The sequence below is a fragment of the Ochotona curzoniae genome, unplaced genomic scaffold (genome assembly GCF_017591425.1).
Source record: "Ochotona curzoniae isolate NIBS_2020 unplaced genomic scaffold, NIBS_Ocur_1.0 contig_2927, whole genome shotgun sequence".
NCBI lineage: Eukaryota > Metazoa > Chordata > Mammalia > Lagomorpha > Ochotonidae > Ochotona > Ochotona curzoniae.
Window position 1 is genome coordinate 5,594,173 of NW_024465654.1, and position 16,630 is coordinate 5,610,802.

The 16,630-nt window shown below is 45.1% G+C and overlaps 1 protein-coding gene across 1 annotated transcript in view; it reads left to right on the top strand.

Annotated features, from left to right (window-relative positions):
- CNTN1 (contactin 1) overlaps positions 1-16,042 on the top strand; it is a 69,828-nt gene extending 53,786 nt beyond the window's left edge. The window contains exons 20-23 of the mRNA XM_040978887.1: positions 1,862-2,048; positions 3,711-3,823; positions 4,832-4,988; positions 15,467-16,042. Coding sequence (XP_040834821.1) covers positions 1,862-2,048; positions 3,711-3,823; positions 4,832-4,988; positions 15,467-15,543 — 534 coding nt within the window. The 3' untranslated portion in view covers positions 15,544-16,042. The remainder of the gene's footprint in view (positions 1-1,861; positions 2,049-3,710; positions 3,824-4,831; positions 4,989-15,466) is intronic.
- The last annotated feature ends 588 nt before the right edge of the window (positions 16,043-16,630 follow it).

Below are 16,630 nucleotides of genomic sequence, written 5' to 3' on the forward strand. Positions count from 1 at the left end.
TGTGGCCTTGTGTTATGTGACAATGAACACTATTGTCTGTGTTTAACGTTTGTTATAAGTTAATTGTTAAGAGTAAAGCAGAGACTACTCACCGCTTACCCAGCGGAGACACCCTGTGTGCTACTGAACAGTTGACCAAAATTTGAAGTAAGGTAATAACACTAATGGTTAGCCAAGTTCTTCTGAAAAACAAACATTTTCATCCAATGCTGAACAGACTCAGTTTTGTGGAAAGCATTTTAGCAATTTGTGATTTAAGAGCATCCTTAGTATGGCCATTGCAATGGCCTCTAAAAGGAATTATTACAAATATACCAAGTATGTGTCTTCCCATGTTCTCTGTTCTGGGAGACCATAGGGCACACTCCCAATGTGCTGGAGCTGAGTGTGACCCTCAGGAGTCAGCCTGGAGGAGTGGGGAGCACTTATCTCCAAGGGCGCAAGAATTGGAATGCTGAAAATAGAAGGGCATGTGGCGGTTTACATTATGATAAAGTATAACAAACTTAGAATCATAGGGAAACTAAAATTATATATTTTAAGAACAAGAAGTGAAAATTCAGAAGAGTTGGCACTCACTTGTCAGGGAATATTTTTCAACTAGAGAAAACTCATCGTTTAAAGGAGAGAACTTAGAAGCCTGGTACAGAAGTTGAGAGCAGCAACAAATGCGCCAGCGGAAGGCAGGTTTTCAGAAGAGCTGGTGCTTCCCTAGTGGATGGCGCAGCTGTTTATGCTGAGTCCCTTGTCAGAAGTGAAGTGAGAGAACTGTCCTTCCTGCAGTTCTCGCTGGAAGGCATCCACGTGACGGTCTGCTTTGCACGGCAGTGATGCTCTTGTCGCTTCCCGGCTCGCCGAGTGTAATCAGTGCTTAGTAGAACGTAACGGCTGCACTTTTTGAAGAGGCTTCCCATTGCTCTGACAAAGAGTAAAACACTTAGCTCGCTGTCACTTGTATTAGCGACTTGACATGAACGTAAACATTTAGCTGTTCCTGGGTTTTGTTTGTGAGAGCTGTAATGGAGAGGAATGTAATTGCTTGAATCTGTGTGCGTTCTCAGCACACGGAACAGACCTGGTGCAAAGGGGTGTCAGAGAATATTCTTGTCAGGCATGAGTGGGTTCCGCATGTCCGTGATGCTGTGAATGTGGCCTTGGAAGCTGCTGCGCCTGCTCCCACAGAGCACACAGTGTGTTAAGGGTGCAAAGAGAAGCGGCAACGCAGTCATACAAGTCAGTGTGCGTGCCGGGTGCCGCAGAGAGGAGCATCTCGAATGTGTCACACGTCACCATTCTTACCGTCAAGTCGCTCAGAGAGAATGGCCGTCCACTTGGGGACAGTTCTGTAATTTCCTGGTTATACTTCTGTGAAATCCAAGTGATGCGTGAGATGCAGGGAGCCTTGAGGAAGTGCTTCTTACCTGGTCAGATCTGGGGTGCGTGGCACCACAGGTGCTCCCATCCGTCTGTTTCATCCTAGATCATAGCAAGTTTGAAAGCACATAGGTGGAAGCATAGAGGAAAGTCAACCATAAACATTATGGTGGCCAGTGCCTGCAAAGAGAAGCCGCTTTGGTGTTTGGAAGGCACACGTGCAGCAGCTCTTTGCTGTCTTGTTGCCTTCCTGTCAGTGGAAGACAGATCAGACAGTTAGGTTCTACTGGGAGAGGCTTTTGACACTTTGAATGATTTCTGCCTGTAGCCCTGGCCCTGATCTGGGGCCACTCAGGGGCCAGTCCTTGTAAGTGACCTTGCAGAATCCGCAGCTCATCCTGCACCGACAGTGACAGCCATCACCAAAGAACCTCCCACCGCCGGAGGCTGACCTTTAGCAACTGTCCCCCATCTTGGATGTTTGCAGATTCGCTACTGGGCCGCTCATGATAAGGAAGCAGCCGCGCACAGGGTCCAGGTCACCAGCCAGGAGTACTCGGCCAGGCTGGAGAACCTCCTGCCAGACACCCAGTACTTTGTGGAAGTTGGGGCTTGCAACAGTGCTGGCTGTGGGCCCTCCAGTGATGTGATTGAAACCTTCACCAGGAAAGCACGTGAGTTTCTGGGGTCACTTCCACGTTCATCCCAGGCTGCTTTAATTAAAGTCTCCATTATACTATCATATATATAATATATACATATGTTATATACTATATATTATATGTTAGTATTATAAATATAGAATTATATATTATAAGTAATATAATATATAATGTAACGTATTATATATCCTCTATGAGAATACATGTGCCTACATCCTTGATTAACTGTGGCTATTTATTTTGTACTTTACATAAAGCATATATCAGAGAGAACAAAATTATATTTGTCCTCTTAGGAATAGCTTATTTCATTAAGCATAATGGTATCTAGTTGGGACCATTTTGTTGCAAATGGTAAGATTTCATTCATTTTTATGGCTATGTAGTATTCCATAGAATAAATGTTCACTGGGCTGTTTCTCTGTCTTTGCTATGGTGAATTGTTCGGCTTGCATTGCAGTAAGCAGATTCCATTTCATCCACAAGTGGGAGAGCTGGGTGGTGTGGCAGCTCAGTTCCCCGTTGTCTGAGTGCTTAGCACACTGACTTGTGTAGTGGCTGCAGCAGCCTGCACGCCCGCCAGCAATGGAGAAGGGTGATGCTCCCCGCATCCCCACCAGCAGCTGTTGTTAGTTGTCTTCTGAGTGTTGGCCGTTCTCACCAGAGTTAGGCGGAACCTCTACATGCTGTTTTTTTGGTTTTTTGTTTGGTTGTTGGTTTGTTTTTGCATTTTCTTGAAAGCTAGGGAACCTGAGCATCTTTTATGTCTATTTGCCATTGAAGTTTATTTTGAAAACTGTCTGCTTCTTTGAGACACATTTTTTACCTCTATGGTCTGAGCAATTGTAGTCTTGATAGTCTGATTTTAGTCACATTTCCAAATGTGATTAGTTACTGTCCATAATGAAAAACATGAATAGTGTCTTTCTGTGTGTAATATTTGATAATAATAATATTTAAAATCAGAGATAGCCTTTCTGTAAAATGCTGTGGCGTTGTTGCTTGTCTCACTCGTCAGGGAACACATGACCAGCATGAGGACACCGAGTCCTGCTCGGTTTTTACGATTGATGAGCATTCATCGTCGCACAATGCAAATGTGGGTGAAATAAATGAACTCATTGTCCCCACTACTCTGTGCTCGCAGCGTTGTGCTGAGACTTTGTGCATTCTCCTCCCCGCAGCCTCATTCACTGTCCTGTCCTTGAATTGAAGTTAAAAAGTTGTGTGTGTGTGTGTGTGAGAGAGAGAGAGAGAGAGTGTGTGGATTTGTTAAAGAGGGTTTGCCGCCGGCCTCTGGGGATTTCTCGAGGCTCTGAGAATGCGGATTTCATTAGGGTTTGCAGGTGTACAAGGCGGGGAGGGGAGATGTCAGTTATTTGCAGTGGTTCAAAAACTCTGAGTAGAACAAACAGCAAAAGGTGAGTAATAGTGACTTGAAAATAGCTGTTTCAAGGAGTGTGGAAGAACTCCAAGGGAGCACAGAGAGCAGACGACAGGCTTAGTGAGCCACTGGTTGTGTTCAGTGACTGTGAGTAGGAAAGCTTAGTGCAGTGCTTGGCACGATCTTCAATGCTCTGGGTGGTGCTGCCAGCGCCATCGCTCGTGATGCAACGAAGCCTGAGTTGTATGCTGGCCGCAGTGCCCACTGACTGCACCTGCTGCCTCCCACAGCTCCCAGCCGGCCCCCGAGAATCATCAGCTCTGTGCGCTCTGGCTCCCGTTACATCATCACCTGGGACCACGTTGTCGCCCTGTCCAACGAATCTACGGTGACAGGATACAAGGTAGATGAGAGCTTCCCTTTTACCAACAGTGATTTATGTCTTTTCATTCCAGCTGTTTCTGCGTAAACCACTCTGCTTTCTCCTAATCTGCCAGAACAGAATCAGATGAAAAGGGGCCATGACACACTGAGAAAAATCTTCAGTGAATGTTAGGAGAATGTTATGTCAAATAAGAAAGACAGAGTAACTGATTTCAAAAACAGAATCAGGCCCAGCATTGTGGCATAGCAAGCCAAGCCTGTGCCTGTAACATTGGCATCTCATATGGGTTCAAGTCCAAATCCAGGCTGCTTCACTTCTGATCCTGCTCCCTGCTAATGTGCCTGGGGAAGCAATGGAGAATGCCCCGAATGGTTGGGCCCCTGCACCCACATGAAGACCTGGAAGAAACTCCAGGCTCTTGGCTTCAGCCTGGCCCAACCCTGGCCATTGCAGCCATTTGGGGAGTGAGCCAGTGGAATTCCCATTTAAAGTAATATTTAGAAGAATGGAATTGTTAGATAGGCAGTGAATGGTATTGCTCAATGCATGGCAAGTTTTGTGGTATGTTGAGTTACCACCCGAAAATGAACAAAACTGAGACCAGATGATTTCCATATATACTCTGTATAATGCACTATTTGTAATATACATTTTATATTACCTACTAAATTTTAGATAAAGTGTGAAAGAAATAAAATTAAAGAAAATGTATCTAGACTACTTGAATGTATTGAACGGATCTTCCTTTTATACCCTTTCCCCCTAAAAATTCACATTGCTTCCATCTGTTTGAGTAATTTCAAAAAACAAATAATTCAGATGCTTAAAGCATATTTTCTTAGATGATCTAAAAAATAACAAATAAATTTCTGTGAATTAAAAATACTGTGATTTTTTTCCCCACTGGCTTCAGATGTGTTAGTATTTGCCGATGAAAGTGTCAGTGTTTTGCTTCTGATTTTACTGTCAGGGCGCTGACCCACCCTTACACCTTCCTGACGTGTTCGTCTTCTCGGGCTGTCCCAGGTTCTCTACCGGCCTGACGGGCAGCATGATGGCAAGCTGTACTCCACCCATAGGCACTCCATTGAAGTTCCCGTCCCCAAGGGCGGGGAGTACGTGGTCGAGGTCCGAGCGCACAGCGATGGAGGAGACGGAGTTGTGTCTCAAGTCAAAATTTCAGGTAAGCCAGGGACCTCGACCGCACTTCGCTTCAGAAGCTGGACGTGGATTCTAAAGAGGAAAGGTAGGACAGACATTTGTACGCATCGCAATGTTCCCTCCTGGAGATTTGGAACACCCTGCATTCATGGAAAGGTGATCCTTTTTTTCCTGTAAGTCACAGAAGTAAACCTACAAGGTCTCACACATTTGTTGAGTCTTACCAACACATCAGAGTCTCTCACTGACTTCCACTAACAAAAGGAGCAGGTTCTAGGGATTCCATGATGGCTGATGGAAGCTCTTGTTAGTTACAGGATGGAAACATGATGTGTAAATATGTCAAATCACTACATTATATGCCTCTACTATATCGCATATTTATTTGCTCAGTACACGTTTGGGAATTTTAAAAATCGGGTTGTACGCTGGCCGCAGTGCCCACTGACTGCCCCCACAGCTCCCAACCTTGAGCATCATCACCCCCATGTGCCAACTTAAAATATTGTAAAGCATGAAAATGGTGCCTAACACTAGACCATCATTTAACAACATCCAGATGTCTGTTATATGAAAAGGAAACTTTAAATAAATAAAATAAAAATTAAAAAACGAAATCACTCAACTGTTTGTAGTACCGCTTGTCTAATGCTGCCTGTGCTGATGGAATAGCCAACCAGAAGCCTGTGGATTCTGTCGCCTTTCTCCTGTGGTTTGAAATCCGTTTTCTGAAAAGGGTAAATTTGGGATATTTACTAACTTTGCTCTATGTTTTTCACTCATAAATTTACACAGTTTCACCTTAAAAAAAACTTTTTTTTAACTCAGTGACTCATATATTTCCTGAAAATTAATAACCGTGCCTCCAGGGGCTGGCCGTTGGGGGAAGTGGCCTCGGCTGATGTTAGGGCCCATGGTTGGAATGTGGTGCTCTTTCTCGATAGTTTATGTCTGGAAGTCTCCGCCTGTATTTAGCACCGTCCCCCTTTTGTTTTCATCTGTAACTGACATTTTGCCTCAGTTACAGAATCCTTTTATTCACCTCAGTTACAACCTTAGCTGTACCACATTATGAAATGTCAGGCACTTGGGAAACAGGGACATTACAGAATTTTCTGAAATTTGAGTTTATTTGCAAATTGTTAATCGTTTCTAATGAGGAAAAGCATAAATGGGAGTTTCTGGACTTTTGGCAGGTTTAAGGACCCCTAATACTTTGCTTTGTGTTAGTACCCATGTGCAGATACTCAGCCAGCAATACAAAACATCGAGAGAATCCCATGCTTATGACCATTGTCCTGTTCTGTCTCTCTTTTCACACGGTTAATGCCCGCAGTTCAAAAGGCATGGTTTATGTACTGACGTTCACATGTTTCCACTTCACTCCCTGGTCTTGGTAAAATTCATCTCAAGATTCTTCTTAGGCCTTGAGTCTTGTTCTCTTGGTCTGTTATGAAATCAGATTATGTAACTCTCTTGTTAGAATGGCCTGGCACCCACCTTCTCTCCCATAGCCTGTGGTGTCCTGGACAGTCTAACGCCCCACCCCCAGCCCCAACACACACACACTCTTTCATCTCAGTTGAGTGAAGCCCACTGCTTCATCAGCCACCTGTGTGTCCTTGAACCCAGCAGGACGTTCCCACCTTGTAGTATCTTTCCTTGCTGTGCCCTCTACCTGGACCTCCCTGGATCTTGGCAGGGCAGGTTCATTCCTGTTTCTGCTTAGTACCTCCCTTCAGAAATGCTGTATTGAGCCACAAGTTTAAAGAGCTTCCTGCTCCAGGTAATTCTTAATCATATATCATATGCCTAAAACCATCTTGTTTATTCTTTTATGGCAAGCATCGTCACGGAGTTCATGAAAATGAATGTTATGAAAAGACTGCAAGGAGCTCACGGGAATGCACAGCCTGTTTTCCCAAGAACTTTGCAAAATGCCCTGGTTTGTTTGTTGTCTTGTCACCATCCTTGTTTGCACTTCAGCCACGTGCAGCAAGCTTTTATCCACCAAATTCACCTTTTCAGCCCTCAGTCCTGGGGCCATCTGACATGCCACAGGCTGTAACAAAGGGCGTAGAATTAATTTGTGATTTCTGCATTGAAGCAGTTTTGATAGCAACAATAATTTGGCATACTTGTAATTTAGAGCTCTGTACTGATCCACAGATCCGTTTTGTGCAAAGCTTGACACTTGCTATTGGACATGCCTTAGGACTGTTCTTAGCCGTGGTGATGTGTGAGTCTCATTGAGCTGTTGAGTGCTTGCAGGGAGCATCGAGACCGAGAGAAAACTGCAAATTCTTCGTCAGCACACGCTGCAGTCTCCAACGCGTTCTGTAACATCTGATAAAAAGTCTCTGGTTTCTGCACATCACTGTGAGCCAGGTTAAGAGAAAGTTTAAAAGCACACCATTGTATACTGCACGCACCTTTTAATTAAGCACATCTGGCTTTTTATATATTGGGCATCAGTTTTAGAATGTGCGTTAACAAGGACCCTTGGTCATGCCGATGTGAACAGCCACAGAGAAGCACGTGTTTGTGTATTTATGTGTGAGCAGAGTGACCACAGGCCTTGCATTTTCTGTGTAGTTCCTTGCAGACATCAGAGAGCCTGGCCAAGTTGAGGGAGAGCTGCCGTTTTCCAAAGGGAAGGATGTGGTCGTAGGAAACCTTTAAGGTAGCACTAGCTCAGTCAGACTTCCTGCTTGTAAGGTCATATTGGTGATTGCAGAAAGCATGTGTAATAGGAGGATAAGAAGGAAGGAGACACACTCAAGGCTGTTGTCGCAGAATGGTTGATAAATGATGATGCACCAGACCAGGAAAAATGGCAATAGTGTGATTTCCTAAGAATCCAAGGAAGTCCCAGTGGCGAGCATAACCAGTAAGATGTGGGTGGAGCGATGGTGTGAGGCCTCTCAGAAGTGATGTTCAGGCTGCCTTCGGAGGGTTAGGATGAGCTATGTAACAACAGCACACAGATGTGTCCCAGAGAGCGGGATGGCATGACAAGAAGCCAACTGCAGGACCTGGGAGTGGGTAAGGATGCCACCACGAGGCATGAGTTTGTAGAGAGGGCTGGCAGCTTACATCCCATGCTACTCCCCTGCCGACACAGCTGCCCCCCTGCCCTGTTGCAAAGACAGTGGCACTGAATTGGAAGGCACTCGTGTGTTCTAGCAGGTACTTGATGCACGCAGATGCTCACTCCCTCCTTAGACAGAATGCGTAGTATGTTTGGCTGCAGGTTGGGTCATGTCAGTGTCCCTCTGTCAGCAGTGACCTCTTCCCCTCCTGCCCACCCCATTACCCAGTCTGGCTCTGCTCCTGCTCAGAGAGAAGCACGAGTGTGTCTCCCTGCAGGACCTGGCCCCTGTTGTGTCTGCATCACCTCCGAAATGCAAATGGCAAAGGCATAGCTTCAGAATAGCACTGAACACCCATCTTCCATGGTGCTCTGGACCCAAGCTGCTTCCTGAATCCCGTCTGTGCTGTTACAGTGAGTCCCTGCCTTTCTTTGGAGTGTGCTCCACAGAGACCACAAATGAAGGGCATTCCATTTATGACAAATGAAGCAGGTCAGAAAAGAATTTTATAACTATAATAACTGGAATCACTACCAACTCTCAAATGCTGGTTTATAATACCCAGTCCTCTCTATCCTTGTTACAGTAACACAGATTAATTGTGGCTTGTGCCATTTTACTGTTGAAAACACTGAAATTCAGAGAGATTAAGTAACATTACCAGCATCATGTGGCTGGTAGAGTCAGGAGCCAAAATTCCACGGATTTAATTCTAACACCAAAGCATGTGCTCTAAAACTTTACATTATGTCCAGATGTGATTAGCTCCAGACGGTGATTTTTAAAAGATAGATTAGAAACCTGAAGCAGGGACGTGACATGATGTGACATTAAAGAAGAAAAAGCAAAGGCCCCCCAGAAGCAGCCACATCCTCGTGTGTCAGCCACACTGCAGGATTAGCAATGGTGCCCGCTGGGTGAGGCAGGCCTTTCATCAGCCTTCTCCAGGCCAGACTTTGCAAAGTGTGTGGGAAGGAATTTGCCATGGCCTCTGCCACTGTGCGAGCCTGCAGACTCTATGTGGTCCTTAGAGGAACAGAATCTTAACAACTCAGATTGCTGTATGTTAATTACCTTTTCAAGGAGAAAGTTGCTCTGACCCAGTTACACTAAAACATCTAAAGCACTGAACACACAGCCAAGTGAAAACTTTACCTATAGATGTCCCTCTAAAGTAACGGCCTCTGTCCTGCACCAAGGTTATGTTGGACCACAATCATTACGGAAAACCAGAAGGGTAGCACATAACACTTAACCATCCTCAACTACCCTGGCAGAACTTCTACAAGAAAAACAAAATATTGTCAAAGTTTAATGTGCAGTTGCTTTCTCTTGGTTAATTCTATTTGTTTTTTGACTCATATTGCAGAATCTAGCTCAGGCTGGATAACTAAGTTTTTCTCACAGTGTTGAATATCAGAATGTGAACGGCTTGTTGACATTTTTGCCTTCAGTAGTTTGGTGAGTGGTGGTTAGATGGGATGATTACTTGACGTGAATATACAAACAAGTAGGGATTTTAAAGGAAACTAATCCCGTACCTAGTTTTTTTTTTTTTTTCTCAGGAATTTTCCTTCTGGGATGTGCAATACAAAGGGAGATCGTGGTAGACCTGTAGAGCAGAGGGGGAAATCTAAGTGGGACTTAGTAACGGGGTGAAGAAATCTTGACCATTAAATCATTCAACAAAATGTTTTAAGCACCAATCGATGTTTGGTGTCACCTGTTATCTGGACACCTGAAGGTGAATATGAATGTGGTATCTGTTGTCAAGATGCCATCAACTTAAAGCTGCGAGATTGATCACAGCAGAAATTAGTGTGTGTTACAGAAGCAAGCACTGAGGAGAAAATAATGAAACCCATATATGATTGTTTCAAAGAATGACACTTTTAGTGAATCTTGGAGAGTTACTGAGAACTTTCTAGGCATAAAGGAAGACATAACAACATTCCAGTCTGAGGAATCAAATGCTGACTCTAGGAATCCGTGAAGATGTTTCATTCAGTGAATTGGGAGCACCGGATGTACAAGTCAAGATAGGATGGGTGTGGCTGCAGCAAAGGCTGTATTCTTGCTGTGTAACTTTGTGCCCTTTGTTTTTCCTTAAATGAAACAAGAATTGATCATGGTCTGAATTCCTAAGGCAGTAAAGATAGAGAGAGGTTCTGGAGCTGGAATGGAGACCGAATCAGGTGAACTTGATGACCACATTGATAAATTGTGAGTGAAGGAAAAGCAGATTTTGAAAGGCTCTGTATTAGTTATTGACAGTAATTAAGTGTGTAATAAAATGTAAGAACTGAACCAAGTAATGTAGACAGAAGGAAAAATTTTATACAAATAGTAACACAAATGTCTATTATAGAAGGGAAGAGGCACTCCCAGGAAAACCACTTGAAAACCTCAGGCTGGCAAAGCCAGGCAAGCAGGAGAGCAGGGCAGGTGGGACCTAGTGTGTCACAAGTGAATAGTCCTGAACTTTGTTCCTAGCTTTGGTGTCTTGTCTCGAAGTTCCTTAGAAATCTACTGTGGATTGCTTCAAGCATTTTGAAATGTCATTGATCAGCATTTAGCCATGTAACACACGCCTTCAGCGCTCCTGGGAAGCCAGGTGAGAGAGCACAGTGTCGGATTTGGGTTGAATAAGAAGAAACAGTGAAGAAGACAGGAAAGAAGCAATTTCCCACATTGTTCCTGCCAGCCTGTCGTCCTGGGCGTAGAGATGGAGTGAAATCTGGGTTTTAGACAGGACTGCACAGCCAGTCACTGCAGCCTGAGCTCCTCAATCCAAGGGATCAGCAGATTCCCCACAGTCTGTATCAGAAAACCAGTTTCTTTCTTCACAGAGCTGGAAAAACAATCCCAAATTTGCATGGAACCACAAAAAATGAAAGAGAAAATCTTGAATAGCCAAAGCAGTCATTAGCAGAAAGAACAAAGAAGGAAACGTTATACTACTGGACTTGAAACTGTAAATCAGATTGTCAGTGATTAAACACTGTGATATTCCCGTGAGAACAGACACACAGACCAGTGGAAAAAAGACAGAGGGTCTAGGAGACCACATACAGCATAGCAGGTTACGCCACCACCTACGGGGCAAGTCCCGTGTGAGTTACTATTCAAATACCATTTGCTCCACTTGTGGTCCAGGTCTCTGCTAAGGCACCTGGGAAAAGCAGCAGAGAATGGCCAGGTCCTTGGGGCCTGCACCCAGGAGGGAGAACCAAATGAAGCTTTTGGCTCCTGGCTTCGGCCTCACTCACCTCTGGCAGCTGCAGCCATCTGGGAAGTGGTTCTCTCTCTCTCTCTCTCTCTCTCTCTCTCTCTCTCTCTCTCTCTCGTCTTCTTTTTCTTTATAACTCTGATTTCAAATATGTAAAATAGATTTTGTTTTTAAAATTAGAGAGCCTCTTCTGGGTCTCCCACTTGGGTCTAGGCGCCCAAGGGCTTCAGCCAGCCTCCACTGCGTCTCCAGGCCATAAGTGGATCAACAGGGGCTAGAACTGGCACCCTAATAGGTTGCAGGTGCTGCAAGGTAGGTTAGCCTGTCGAACACTGCCCTCCACCCCCCCCCCACGTACTTGTTTTTGAAAGGAAAATAGAAAAGGATTGTGAGTGTTCTTGCTGTGAAATAAACATTAACTACTTGAGGAGATAGACATGTTTACCTTGATTTCAACACTGTGTATTATACACATATATAAACATCTGTGTAACGATATTCAATTGTTATCAATCAGCTAAATTTTTGAATTATAGTGGAGAAACTAAAAGAAGATTAGAACGACTGGTGGAAATATGGGTGGTGCAAGGACATTTTCAGTTCCCAATCAGAGTGCAGACTTGACATGTTCGTTACAAACTGAACAGTTTTTAAAGAAAATTTCCCAGCATTCATGGAGCAAGAGAAGAGCACTGACACATTTATAAACTCCTTGCTGAAATGATGAAAGCTGCACTCTGTTAACTTGGGCAAATAGGAGTCTCTTGAACTGAGCAAGAAAACTGTGCAAAACAGTTAAGCAGAACCCAGGAAACTCTGCAGAAGTAGCCCAAAGGCTCCATGGCTGCAGGTCACAGAAGGCGCCTCTGACCACCTGCTGCATTGGTTCCCTGCGTCCCGTCTGCGAGCTCTCGGCACCTTGCACTCCGAAATCAGAAATGTTCAGCAACAACTGACTGATCTGTTCACCGTTGGGGGTTGAGCACTTCCAGTACACTGGTACACTGGGACTGGCGCCTCTCAACAGCTGACAAGATGAAGTGGGCAAATCTCCAGGCCATGCAGAGAGAAGTCTGAGCGTTGTGGAGTCAGTAGCCGCAGCCAGGTGGTGGCAAGTCAGGTTCGACTGTGATGGCCGGACGTAGACTTCAGAAAGGAAAGCCAGCTGTTGAAGGCCAAGCGGAGCAGCTCTGTGTTGATTGCAAAACCTTCTGGAACTGCCTGCCTCAGTGTCCTCTGCCAGGAGCAGGAATGCCTCTGGGAGGAGGTCATTGCTGGAGCTGAGATTTTTCAAAATCCAGGGAATCCAGAAGAGACATAGCCTGCGTTGGCGTGACGGTTTTCTGATAGGGAAAACGCCTCACAAGATCCACAGTTTGTTCATGTTTGCCATTCGCCAGGCATGTGAAAAGCACGTGTTTACTCAGTGCCACAGGAGGGCTAGGAGCAGGCTTGACAGAAGTCGTACGGAACAGATTTTATAAGACATGAAGCTACTGTATGTTGAAACCCCATCAAGAACACACAGATTCACATTCAAAACAACTTTAAATAGGAATTTAGCCAGTCTGTAATTTCTACTCAGAACGTGGCAAAGAACTGAAGACAAAGACCACAATTACATAAGCACAAGCCATTAAAGAAATTAAATATAACACTCGTAAACATGAGGAGTTGATCTTAAATAAATCAAATACCCTGCTACCAAAGCCACAAATTAGGAGACTGTTCTTGGTTTTCATGCCGACACCAGACCTTGAGAACCATGTCCACAGTGCATCCAGCTTCTCCCAGCAGCCACCATCTGCTGCAGGCCAAGCCACAGCTGGGAAGGTCCAGCATGCAGAGGGCTCAGCTCCCCAAGGTGGCTGTGGCCAAGGGGCAGAGGGGGAAGACGGAGTCCCCTCCAGCCTCAGGCTAGGCGTCAGGACCCAGCAAGCCGTGGAGTGAGTGTGGAAGGTGGCGCAGTGTATGTAGGGTGCAGGCTAGCCACTGGCCCATGTCAGAATAAATTCCCTTGTGGGCTTTGGTGTGATGTTTCACCAGAAAGCTAAAAGAAAGACTCCTACAAGGCTACAGTGGCCTCTGGGATGCTGCCCCTTTGCTGTTCCCTCTGTGCCGTGGCCCTGGACACAATTAGCCCAGAGCACGGGGTCCCTGGGCCTGTCTGAGTCTGACCCCTGTTCACCTTGAGGCCACAGTAATGGGAGCCATGCACCTGGGCCTGAGTTACGAAGGCTGGAGAATCGGACCCTGGGATGACATGCGTAGCGTAAAGTCTGCGCCCTGCTTCGCATTGCAGCTTCCTGCCAGTGCAGACTGCTGGGGTGCCTCAGTATCTGAACTCTGCCATCCACGTGGCAGACTTGGACCCAGTTCACGGCTCCTGGCTTCAGCTAGGCTGAGTACCAGCTGTTGCTAGTATTTTTTGTGGGGGAGGAGGTAAAACAGCCATGGAAGATCTCTTTGCATGTATCTTAAATTTCTTAAAATATGTATAACATCAGAATATAGGATTTGCCACACTGTAGTAGAGGGTTGTGTGTGTGTGGTCCTTCAGAACTGCTCTCTCTATTTGACAATGCCTTCTCACAAAGGCAGCAGGCAGGGAGGTGGCAGCACACCACATACAGGTCGGAATGAGACTGTTTTGCCTTGCAGGGAGCATGAATCTGTTTTTGATGATGAGAAGGGCAGGAGAGATGCCCTGAGTCTTCCTGACTTGAATAGAATGTTACAAAGAATAGGCTATTCCTAATGATTTTTAATATGCTACAAAAGAATGATTTCAAGGTGTCAAGTTTAGAAAATAAACTTCCCCAAATGCACCCAAAACCTCTTACGTATGCCCGGCCTGCCAACAGGTCCCCACAGCCTGGCCTGTGGCGCATGCAAGTAAGGAATAGGGCTGCCTGGTCCCTCTTGGTGACTGCTTCCAAGAGTCCTCATGCACACAAAAGGTGGCCCCATAAACCAGCTGGGTCACAGGTAGCTCTCCGGGATGCCTCCCAGGGTCTAACATCAGTCTGCATCATCTTGCAGCATTTTCTCGGTTACTTCTCGGCAGGATACCTTACGGAGTTTGTGTAGGTAAAAGTGGAAGCACTTTAGGGGCCGTGATGGGAGACGCATTCCTCACGTCATTGTCTGGCAGGACTCGTCCTCCACCACTGCAGGTGCACTAACGCCAAGTCTTTCCACGTCACCCGATGTCACCTGCTCCGTTGCCATTCTTACTGTCTGTACTCGCGTTTCCTCTACTGTGCTTTTAGCGCTTGTTTTCCATCCGCTTGAAAGGCAGGGTGCTGGATTTTGAAAGAGGGAGAAAGAGATCTTTCAAGCATTGCTTCTCCCCTAGTGCCTGCAACAGCCACGACTGGGCTGGGCTGAGACCAAGAACTGGTATCTCCATCTGGTCTCCCTTGTGAGATGGGATGGCATGCAGCACCACTCAGGTGCCATTGGTCGGAAGCCAGATTGGAAGCAGAGAGCAGTCAGGACTAGAACTAGCGCTCGGATGGGATGTCCCACGCCACAGCTTTACCCGGTGTTCCACAATGCCCAACCCTGCTTTATTTCCTTTAAAAATTATATATGGCTTTCCATTTATTATATTTCTATTACATAATCATTGCATATAACAGCATAATATTTCTACTCATTCTATATGCTTTCAATTTGACTTTTCACCTTCTGTTAGGAACTAGAGACATCGTGATCATTAATAATCATCTTATTTTTAAATAGTTAATCAAAAAACTTAAAATCAAGAGTCCAGTCAAACTCATATGCAAAGCATCAAATGAATGCTTTTGTTGTTCTTAAACTGACAGGAACTTTGTAAAAGGGACCATTTGTGGGGGCAGGCGGTCAGCCTCACTGATAAGAACGGATGTGAGTGTCCCAGGGCAGAGTGTAGGAGACCTTGATCAACATCTTGCCTAGTAGACCTGGAGAGGCAGCCCTGAGGGCTCACCCCGGGGAAGGTCTTGATCGAGGTGCACACCCTCGTCTTTGGTCTGGTTCAGCCATGGCTTGCTCTCGCTCGCCTTCTCTCTCAAATAAATAAGTGCTCAAACATAGCAGTCGGTTGCAGGGCCCTGCAGGGTCTTGCACTCCACCACGCTGTGTCGGAGATTGGTATGATGAAGTAACGTGCTGCTTTGGGTTACTTTGTAGGTGCGTCTGCCCTGTCGTCAGGTCTCCTGGGACTCCTGCTGCCTGCCCTGGGCGTCCTCGTCTTCTTGGAATTCTGAGTGTGGTGTCACAGCTGCTATTCCCACCCCCAGCTCTGAGGACACCTTTCACCCCCCGGGATGGCGACAGTCCCTTGCAATCCCCGCGGCTCCATCCTAAACCAAATGAATTACACTTTAACAGACTCTCCAGCTGATTTACAACACACATGATGACCGAGGCATTCAGGAACCCCTGCGTCCAAAAGAATAAACTTTTAAATGGGTACAAAATAATTTTTAACTCGTTCCAATATGCCTTATACACCACTTAACCTGATTCTATGGACGCTGCATGACATACTGCAGTGGAACAAGTTACAGTGTTCAGTTTAATACTGTAGGCTGTGAAGTGAAAAGAAAATCGCCATGTTCAGGTGCTTTAAATTCAATAACCAGTTGTGATATAGACTAGAGGTTGAAACGTTGATTGTATGTGGTACATGTAAGGCTGACTGTCTGTTTTGGGTCCTGCATACTTTAAATGGCCCCTACCATTCACAACATGTTTAGTTTTCCTGAAAAAAAAAAGTGTAACTGGAACATCCAGTCATAATATCGTTACCGCATAATCTTCCTAAGTGATCTGAAAGATCTTGAGTATTGAAAATCAGATTTTAGAAATTACCATCAGTATTTTTACTTTCCACATAAGTGATTTTCTAATTTTCTAAATAGTTCATTTTCAGGATCAGTAATACTTTCCGTTAGTTTTTTTTTTTTAAACAGTGAACATTCACTATAAAGATTTCTTTTTTTTATTTTTGTATTCAGCTCTGAAGTTATTGGATGCATTTCTTATCATCGATTTCAAACCTCAGAAATCACAGCTCTTACCTGCAGTGCCATCGTATTGCTGTATTTATTCATTTGTGGAACGATGGATTTTCAAAGCCGAATGCTTCCTTTTTTGTATTAACAAGTGAGTCCTTGCCTTGTTAGAATAAATGACAGTTAAGTGAGTATCCGAAATATCTAACACTATTCCAGTTGCTTTGCTTTTGTGTCCATTCCCGAGAGCCACCTTTCAGCTCTGGAAGGATGGGATCTTGGAACCCCTTCTAGACTGAAAGTCCCTTTAAAGTCCCTTTAAGAAGCGGTGAGTTTC